Raw genomic sequence first — 9244 nt, 5'->3', positions numbered from 1 at the left:
CAGGGCGTGACCCATCGAGGGACACCCCCTCCCCCATCCCAGAACAGGGCGTGACCCATTGAGGGACACCCCCTCCCCCCATCCCAGAACACGGCGTGATCTCCCCACATCAGACCCAGTGGCCAGTCTAGCCCAGTATCTGACCCTAGAGGGGCGATTCCCTGCCCCCAGCCCCAAGGCCGGCTGGTCCCCACCCTGGGGCCGGCGCCCCCTAGAGGGGAGGGGCCCCGTGTGCCATTCCCCACTTTGTCCTTCCATCCCCAGTGCTGGCTGGGCTGCTCCCCAGTTCACCCTCCCCTCGGTATTAACCAGCCCCCCGCGGATCTCAGCATCTGACCCCCCCCCGCGACAGAGGTGTGAGATGACCCCCCCCATACGCCTCCTCCTCATCTCACCCTCTCACAGGCTCCGTTCCCTTTGACACCCCCAGACCTCTCCTCTGCCCCCCCCAGCTCCCCTCAATCTCTCTCCATGCACCCCCCCCCCAAACTCCCAGGAATAGATTTCAAGGACTGGCTCAGGAGATGGGGGACGGCTTCACTCTGACCCAGGGGTCCCCCCACCAGGCCCCAGGGGATCCCCCCATGTGCCCCCCCAATCCAGCTCAGAGTGCCCACTGGGCACGTCAGGAGCCCCCCCCAGAGCCGCCGGCCGCGCCCCCTTCCTCCTCCTCGTCCTCGGGGCTGCAGAAGGCCGAGTGGTCCTGGCTGTCGAAGCAGGAGTTGCTGAGCGAGGCCTCGGGGCGGGCGGCGGCCAGGAGCTCGGGCCGGTGCCCGCGCTGGTGCCGCAGGAGGCTGTAGGCGCGGGAGAAGAACTTGTGGCAGACGCCGCACTGGTGGGGCTTGTCCCCCTGGTGGACCTGCCGGTGGCGGGCCAGGTCGGCCAGGCGCTTGAACTCCTTCTGGCAGAGGACGCACTGGAAGGGCCGGGCGCCCGTGTGGGTGACCTGGTGCTGCTTGAGGTGGGAGAGGCGTCGGAAGCGCTTGCCGCACTGGCCGCAGGGGTAGGGCAGCTCGCCCGTGTGGATCAGGAAGTGGGTGGCCAGGTCGTACTTGCTCTTGAAGGCTTTGCCGCAGACGCTGCACTCGGAGGCCTTGTGGGGCGGCTCCGGCCCGGGGGCGGCGTCGCCGTGCGCCCGCCGGTGGCTGGCCAGCTCGCCCGCCTTGCGGAAGCGCTGGCGGCAGAGCGGGCAGGCGAAGGGCGCCCCGGCCCCGGCCCCGTGGCACCGGCTGTGCTGCTTGAGGTAGGAGGAGAGGCGGAAGGCCATGCCGCAGTCGGGGCAGGCGAACGGCTTCTCGCCCGTGTGCACCCGGCGGTGCCGCGACAGGGACCAGGGCCGGGCGAAGAATTTGTGGCACACGCTGCACTGGTGCCGCTGGGCGCCGCCCGGCCCGGCCCGGCCCCGCGCCTTGAAGCACTTGTGCGCCTTCAGCTCGCCCTTGGTCTCGAAGGCCTCCTGGCAGGCCAGGCACAGCAACGTCCAGTCCGCCTGCAGCAGCACCTGCTTCTCGTCGGCTTCCTCGCCCGGGGGCCCGGCCTGCTGGCGCAGCCGCTCGGCCGGCTCCGGGAAGCGCTGGCGGGCGTGGGTGCGCTGGTGGCGGGCCAGGTGGGCCGGGCGGCGGAAGGCCTTGTGGCACACCGGGCACTGGAACGGCTTCTGCCCGCCGTGGGTCAGGCCGTGTCGCGCCAGGTAGTAGGGGAATTTGAACTGCTTCCCGCACACCCGGCACTGGTGCCCACGCTTGGTGCCGGAGCGGCACCGGTGGGATTCGCCGCCGGCCGGGCTCTGGGCGGGCGGGTTGCGGGGACGGCACCGGTGCTGCCGGAGGCCGTGGGCCTGGGCGAAGCGGCGCTGGCACGAGGCGCACTGGTGGGGCAGCCGGCGTGGGGGCCTGCCCGGCGGCTCCGGGGGTGGCTCCTCCTGGGGGGAGTCGGGGGGCAGCTCCGGTGCAGGGGAGGCAGGGGACTCAGGCAGCTCAGTCTCCATTGTGGGGAGCTCTGGGTGGGAAGGAAAAGATTGGGGGGGGGGGTCAGGCAGGGAGGAAGTAATGATGGGAAATGTCCCCCAACCTGGCAGCGCTTGGGCATCGGGGCTGAGGAGAGGGGAGAGCCAGGGGAGAGCGCCCCCTACCGACCCCCTGCCCCGCTCCCCGCCCCGCAGCCCAGCGCCCCCTACCGATCCCCTGCCCTGCTCCCTGCAGCCCAGCGCCCCCTACTGACCCCCTGCCCCACTCCCTGCAGCCCAGCGCCCCCTACTGACCCCCTGCCCCGCTCCCCGCAGCCGAGCGGCCCCGACTGTGCCCCTCCCCCCCTCCCCGCAGCCCAGCGCCCCCTACCGACCCCCTGCCCCGCTCCCTGCAGCCCAGCGCCCCCTGCTGAGCCCCTGCCTCACTCCCCGCAGCCCAGCGCCCCCTACTGACCCCCTGCCCCGCTCCCCGCAGCCCAGCGCCCCTACTGACCCCTGCCCCACTCCCTGCAGCCCAGCGCCCCTACTGACCCCTGCCCTGCTCCCCGCCCTGCTCCCCGCAGCCCAGCGCCCCCTGCTGACCCCCTGCCCCGCTCCCCGCCCTGCTCCCCGCAGCCCGGCGCCCCCTGGAGCAGAAATGGGGGGGGGGCTGACTGGCCCCCAGCCCAGCCCCGCCCTGTCAGTGTCACTAGTACCCGGCTCACTCTCCAGCCACCTCTCTAAGGGTTAACCCGCCTCTCCCCCTCCCCACAAGCCCTCTGCAAACCGGCTGCTCCTTCCATGGGGAGGGGTTGCACGTCCAGTCCTCCCCATGGAGCACTGCGCGTCTGGATTCCCCGCCCCCAAAATGCAGCATCCCAGGGCCAGGGCCAGGGCCCCACCCGCTGGGGCTCGCCGGGGTGTTACCTCTGCTGCCAGCTGCAGGCTCCGTGCAGGGGCGGGGGGCGCAGGGGGGCGATGAGTGTGTCTGTGTCGCAGCCTATCTCGTCCCCCTCAGAAACACACACTGGTGCTCACACACACACACACACACACACACTAGTGCAAATACAGAGAGAGCAGCCGGGGGCCAGGACACCTGGGTTCTCTCCCCAGCTCAGGGGAGTGAGGCCAGGATGCCTGGGTTCTATCTCTAGCTCTGGGAGGGGAGTGGGACTAGGGGGCTGGGAGCCAGGACACCTGGGTTCTATTCCCAGCTCTGGGAGGGGAGTGGGGCTAGAGCAGGGGGACTGGGAGTCAGGACACCTGGGTTCTATCCCCAGCTCTGGGAGGGGAGTGGGACTAGGGGGCTGGGAGCCAGGACACCTGGGTTCTATTCCCAGCTCTGGGAGGGGAGTGGGGTCTGGTAACTTACAATGGCAGAAAGAGGAAATAGGAAAGGGGGCGGGCAGGGGGCTTTGAGACATTGTGTTGACCAAGGGCCCTTGGGCTCAGTGACTCTGTGTCTGGGCAGCGCCCAGCCTGATGGGCCCGATTTCAACTGCATCCTCTGTGCACCACTGCAAACCACCTGACGAAGAGTAGCTGGTTTCCCAAGGCAGCCTGGGGAATTTAAATCCAACCACAATATCTGTCCTGGTGAATTAAACCCTAGAATCATTTCGGTTACTAACAACTTCCTGAGCTTCTTATTTATAATGAATCCACCCGGTCCCCAGCTCCATTGGGTCAGTGATTCATTCTCCTCCCTGATAATATTCTGCCCCTTATTTCTAGCCTGACTTTATCTACCTTCGCCACTCTGGCTTTTGCTGCTCAGAGAAAGCCACCTACACCCCGAAATCTCTTCCCCCGTGGAGCCTGTGATCCTGTCGCCTCATGGAGAACTAGCTGGATGTCATTCAGGGCCATCTCCCGGCCTGTCCCCTACCTTGGCTTGGAAGTATTCGGGTTTTATGGGTAAATGCCATCCCGCTAAGGGTCAATTTCACTGCCCCCCGCCCAAACCGCTGCCCAAAGATTTTCATCCGTAATAATCAAACTGTACAGCCAAGCAAAGGAGGAAATATGCCTAGGGCCCTACCGCATTCACCGTCCGTTTTGGCCAATGTCACGGACACAGGATTTTAAAAATCATCAATGTTGTGAGTTCAGCTGTTTACACCTGAAAGGTCCCGGTGGTGTAACTGTAGGGCCCTGACCTAAAAAGGAGTTGGGGGGGGTCACACGGTTATTGGGGGGTGGGGGTTGTGGTATTGCCACCCTCACTTCTGCGCTGCTGCTGGCCGGGTGCTGCTTTCAGAGCTGGGTGCCCGGGCAACAACCACTGGTCTCCAGACACCAGCCGCTGCTCCCCGGCCGCCCAGCTCTGAAGCCAGCGCAGAAGTAACTGTGACCCCCCCTACAATAACCTTGTGACCCCCCCACCCCCGCAACTCCCTTTTGGGTCAGGCCCCCCAATTTGAGAAACGCTGGTCTCGCCCGTGAGATCTGGTTGATTTCACGGGGCAGGGTGGGACACCAGATTGTGACACGTTTTTCATGCCCGTGAATTTGGTAAGGCCCTAACTATGTGGCTTGATTAAAGGCTGTTTGCTTTGGATATTTTGACAGGTGCTGTTGACCATTAGTGTTTTAACGGTTGTAGAGGTTTAACGTGATGAATCTCAACGTCGTCTGGCATTAAATAACTAGTGCCTGACCCGCCCCCATAAGTTCCTGCGTAGCTAAATCTCTGTATTAAGCATCTTCACATAACTTTCATATGATTTTGTATTATGCGTCTTCGTATAGCCCTGTATTAAGCTATTTTCGTACAACTTTGTATCAAGTCCTTTGATATAGGAACTTTGTATCAGATCCTTATGTAGAAAAACTTCTAGAAAACTTTGTGTTAAGCCTGGGTATAATGTTACAGCCCCTAAAGATAGTTAAAGTAGAAGAAAAATGTCTTTTTGCTAGGAGTAGAATAAGATCTCCCCCACTCCCTTAATCAATTGCCCTGTTGAATGAACAAGGGGTGAGGCAGCACCTCCAGACAGTTGCAACCCTTGGAGAAGCAGCAAAGAGTCCTGTGGCACCTTATAGACTAACAGACGTTTTGGAGCATGAGCTTTCATGGGTGAATACTCACTTCGTCGGGTGCATGCGTCTGTTAGTCTATAAGGTGCCACAGGACTCTTTGCTGCTTTTACAGATCCAGACAAACACAGCTCCCCCTCTGATACTTGGAACCCTTGGAGAGGGGCTGGGAGCCAGAGCCAAGGACAATAAAACGTGTGGAGGCGGCTCATTAAAGAAGATCAGACACACTGACGGCCTGGGGGTTAGAAGCCAGCACCTTCTTTTGGAAAAAGAACAGGAGGACTTGTGGCACCTTAGAGACTAACCAATTTATTTCAGCATGAGCTTTCATGGGCTACAGCCCACTTCATCGGATGCCTAGAATGGAACACGCAGACTGGAGATACAGCTGCAGCCCACGAAAGCTCATGCTGAAATAAACGTGTTAGTCTCTAAGGTGCCCACAAGTCCTCCTGTGCTCTTTGCGGCTACAGACGAACACGGCTGCTACTCTGAAACCCGTTCTTTTGGAAAGAGCCTCTCTGCAGCACCCAGAAGGAAGCAGCACAAAGGACCAACAGACACACACACAGATTTTGAACCTGGTGCAGATTTGCACGAGAGGGAAGTTGCCATAAATGGGAGGTGTCTTGCAGAGCCCCCCTCCCCCCCCGCCCCGGGTCTTGTCTTGTCAACATGGGAGCATCGATCCGGATCGGCAGAAGCCCGGCTCCACCCCCTCCCCCATCTAACTCACCTGGCCAGTGCAGTTAGGGGGAGCAACTCGTTGGTAACAACAATAAGACGGAGTGTGCGTGTGTGTGTGTGTGTGTGTGTGTGATATATCATATGCATATGCTACAGTGTCCATGAATACATGTATTACTAATAAATGTGCCGTTTTGCCTTATTGCCTCTGAAAAGATCCTGTGCAGGACTTTTAAGCACAACACCTGCAACTGTGAACATGTAGAAATGGACACGCGTCCGACGAGGCGGGGATTCACCCACGAAAGCTCATGCTCCAATTCGTCTGTTAGTCTATAAGGTGCCACAGGACTCTTTGCTGTTTTTACAGATCCAGACTAACATGGCTACCCCTCTGATGTAGAAATGGGTTAAAGTGACATAAAAACGGCTTCAAAACAGACAGTGATGCTCTCCACCAAAATTATAAAAAAATAAAAATCAAATTGCGCCCAGCCTCATTATACCAGCAGTCGGACCAGTCCCTCGGTCCTTAGTACCTAGGAATCTAAACAGATTGAGCTCCATCAGCCACTCTTTTGAAGGCAGATTTCCTAGACCTTTGATCCTTCTTGTAGCCCTTTTCTGAACCCTGTCCGACTCGGGCAGCGTTCGCAGCGTTGTTCAAGCCGGGTGGGTCCCAGGATAGTGGCGAGAGAAGACGGGTGAGTTCAGATCATGCATTGGACCAGCTTCTGTTGGTGAGAGAGACGAGCTGTCACGGAGTGCGGGGGAGTCAGGGCCCAGCACCCCCCTTTTTCCTGCAATTCACCGTGACACTCAGCCAGCCAGCAAAACAGGTTTAGTAGATGACAGGAGCACAGTCCAAAACAGAGCTTGTAGGTGCAAACAGGACCCCTTAGTCAGGTCCCTCTGGGGGGCAAGGAGCTTAGCCCCAGCCCTGGGACTCCCTCCGTTTCCCCAGCCAGCTCCAAACTGAAATCCCCTCCAGCCGTCTCACCCAGCCTCCCCCTGGCTCCTCCTCCAGCCTTTGTCCAGTTTCCTGGGCAAAAGGCATCACCTGGCCCCAACCCCCTCCTGGGCTCAGGTTACATGCTCAGGTATCGTCCCTCAAGTGAAGTCACCCCCTGCTCTCCCATCACCAACGCACACAGTCCCAATAAAACTCCCCCGCAACATTCCCAGGTCAATCCGCCCCACTCCCTGCTCCGTCACACGAGCTTTCGAGCTCTCAGAGCTCGTCTTCTTTGAGATCTATCAGTTAGCCAGTTTTGAACCCATCTGATAGGGGCAGTGTTGATTTCAGACAGCGCTCACTGGTTTTTAAGCAGCGCGGCAGATGGTATTAAGCCAGACAGCAGCCTAAGTGTATTACGTCAGGACAGCTACTTTACCAACCAAACCTGTATTATTTTGGAATCCTTGGGCCTACAGATTTCCCCTAGTTGAGAGATCAGCTATAAAACGTCTGTGACGGGTCATGAGATGCCACAGTAACCTCTACTAACGAAAGCTGATGGGAAAAGGTAGGAAAGGGACAGGGAAAGACTGAATTAGTCCAGACCAAAGGCCACCTGCTATAACTCAGAGACTGTGTTAACATCATGCTTGGTAAACGGAAGTGTGGGATGAGAAATCGGTGGTGTCAGGAACTAGGCCTAACCAGTGGACAAATATGGAGACGGGCTGTTCCGCCCATCACTCCCTTTTGGGGTCCTTATAGAAAGAAATTTGAGGGAGGGGGAGAAAAATTGGCAACTGGAGCAAGCTCCACCATCATGGCGGCCCCCACCCAACCCCCTGGACTCCTGGGACCCCAGACCTTCTTCGTCTTAATCCTGAGAGCTGTCCCGACCGAACCGGGCCAGAAATCCAGCCGGCATCTCCACCGGCTCCAGCTGCACCCCAACAGGGTTGGACTTTAGCAAGCCCAGCTGAGCTCATGTCTCTTTCCCCCGAAAGGGCCGTTACTACCCTCGAAGAGACGGTCAGACGAGGCGGCTTTTCCTTCTCCAGGCGCGGGCTGGCCACAAGGAACGAAGGAGGTTGTGCAGATGGAAGCCTTGTTTAATACTTGACATTTCAACCTGTCTCTCCTTGGTTCCTGGAGCTTTCAATCAAAGGGTAGAAGGATTTTGAGCGGGGTGTTGGCCAGGGCTGAGGGCTCTGGCTACCAAACCTGATTTCATCCTTTAATGTTGGGCAGTGGCTGGGGCATGTCAACCCCTGCGCAGACAGTGCTACCGCCTCTCGGAGAACTGGATTCGCTATTTCCCTAAAACCACCGTGGCTGACGTTAATTGGGGCAGGCAGCGTGGTCTAGCGGGCAAGACGCTGGACTGACACTCAGCAAATCTCGGCTCTGCCACTGGCCGGCTGGGTGGCCTTGGCCAAATCACGGTGCCCCTCGCTCTGCCTCAGTTTCCCCCTCTTTAAAATGGAAAAGATAATGCTGCCCTCCTTGGTTAAGCACTTTGGGATCTGCTGATGGAAAGCGACCTACAGGAGCTAGGCTCTTAGCTCCTATCGTTCTCTACTGACCATGTCCCATATTGGCCTCCCCATGATTTTACCCAGGATCAATACCAAACTAATCAGCCTACAAGTAACCGGTTCATTCCATTGACCATTTCAAACACTGGCACAACATTCGCTTGTTCCCGGTCCTCAGGGACTTCCGCAGGTTTGTTAATGGGTCAGAGAGCGCCTCGGCCAATTCTTTGCACACTCCTGGGTGCAAGTTGTCTGGGCCTGTTGATTGCAAATGGGTTGCCTTTACTAGCTGCCATTTAAAATGCTAGTTACTGAGGGAATAGCAAACATTTCCCTAGCACCGTCACATGTGAATTCGTCATCCCGCTTTTTTTCCAACCGCAGAACAGGAATGTGTATAGACAGATGAAGGCAGGTAAGAGATTAATAGTTTAACGCAAGGAGGGACCATCCGTCTGACCTCCTGTATAGCACAGAGCATTAAATATCACCCAATCGACTTTTGAGACCAATAACTTATGTGTTCTTCCCAAAACCACCCCCCCAGCTCGCTCCGGTTCTTGCAATAATTTCCTCCCCGGCCTGAGAACTGAGCACAAGGTCCGAGTTGGCAGGGTCTTTCACAGTGCTCAAAACTCGTCTTTAGCCGCTCAAGCCTAGTCCTCCTAAGGGGGTGTCTTTGGGGTTTTCTGGGCTGAGATCAGGAGCCCCCCCCCCGAGCCCTCCTTCTGACATTGCTTCTGTCCCAGACCCTTGCCTATATTGTTACTGTGAGACGGAGAAAGTTGAGATCTCTGGGTAGGTTCCCACGAGGCACCGAGCCAGATGGCAACGTGCGGCACCCCTGTGCCACCTCTCCGCGGCGCACTAGGCATGGGCTCCCGGGTACCCTCAGAGCCGACGCCAGCAGCCGAGCGCCCGAGCAGCATGCAACCGTTGGCGGTATGCCGCCGTACCGGGGGCGTCGGCCAAAGCCCGTAGCGTAGGCGTGGCCATGGACCCTGGCAACGGAGAGGCCTCGGAGGCGGAAAAGCACGGCGCAGGACGTGGGAAAAGCTAGAGAGCGCGCTACGG

General features: G+C 58.7%; 1 protein-coding gene across 1 annotated transcript; it reads right to left on the bottom strand.

Annotated features, from left to right (window-relative positions):
• Window positions 1-500: 500 nt before the first annotated feature.
• ZNF579 (zinc finger protein 579) lies at window positions 501-2984 on the bottom strand. Its single transcript, XM_039510836.1, has 2 exons — window positions 2873-2984; window positions 501-1998 (listed from the first exon to the last, which is right to left on the bottom strand). Exon 2 carries the CDS (start codon window positions 1985-1987, stop codon window positions 626-628), a length of 1362 nt encoding a protein of 453 aa, XP_039366770.1. The 5' UTR covers window positions 1988-1998; window positions 2873-2984; the 3' UTR covers window positions 501-625.
• Between the last annotated feature and the right edge of the window lie 6260 nt (window positions 2985-9244).

The sequence above is a fragment of the Mauremys reevesii genome, linkage group 22 (assembly GCF_016161935.1).
Source record: "Mauremys reevesii isolate NIE-2019 linkage group 22, ASM1616193v1, whole genome shotgun sequence".
In the NCBI taxonomy this organism is placed as follows: domain Eukaryota; kingdom Metazoa; phylum Chordata; order Testudines; family Geoemydidae; genus Mauremys; species Mauremys reevesii.
The sequence above is the reverse complement of the archived record's forward strand: the minus strand, read 5'-3'. Positions and strand labels throughout refer to the sequence as shown.

What these genes read in the sequence shown, in the direction of transcription:
- ZNF579 (XM_039510836.1), bottom strand. Translation starts at nt 1,987, where the DNA reads ATGGAGACTGAGCTGCCTGAGTCCCCTGCCTCCCCTGCACCGGAGCTG.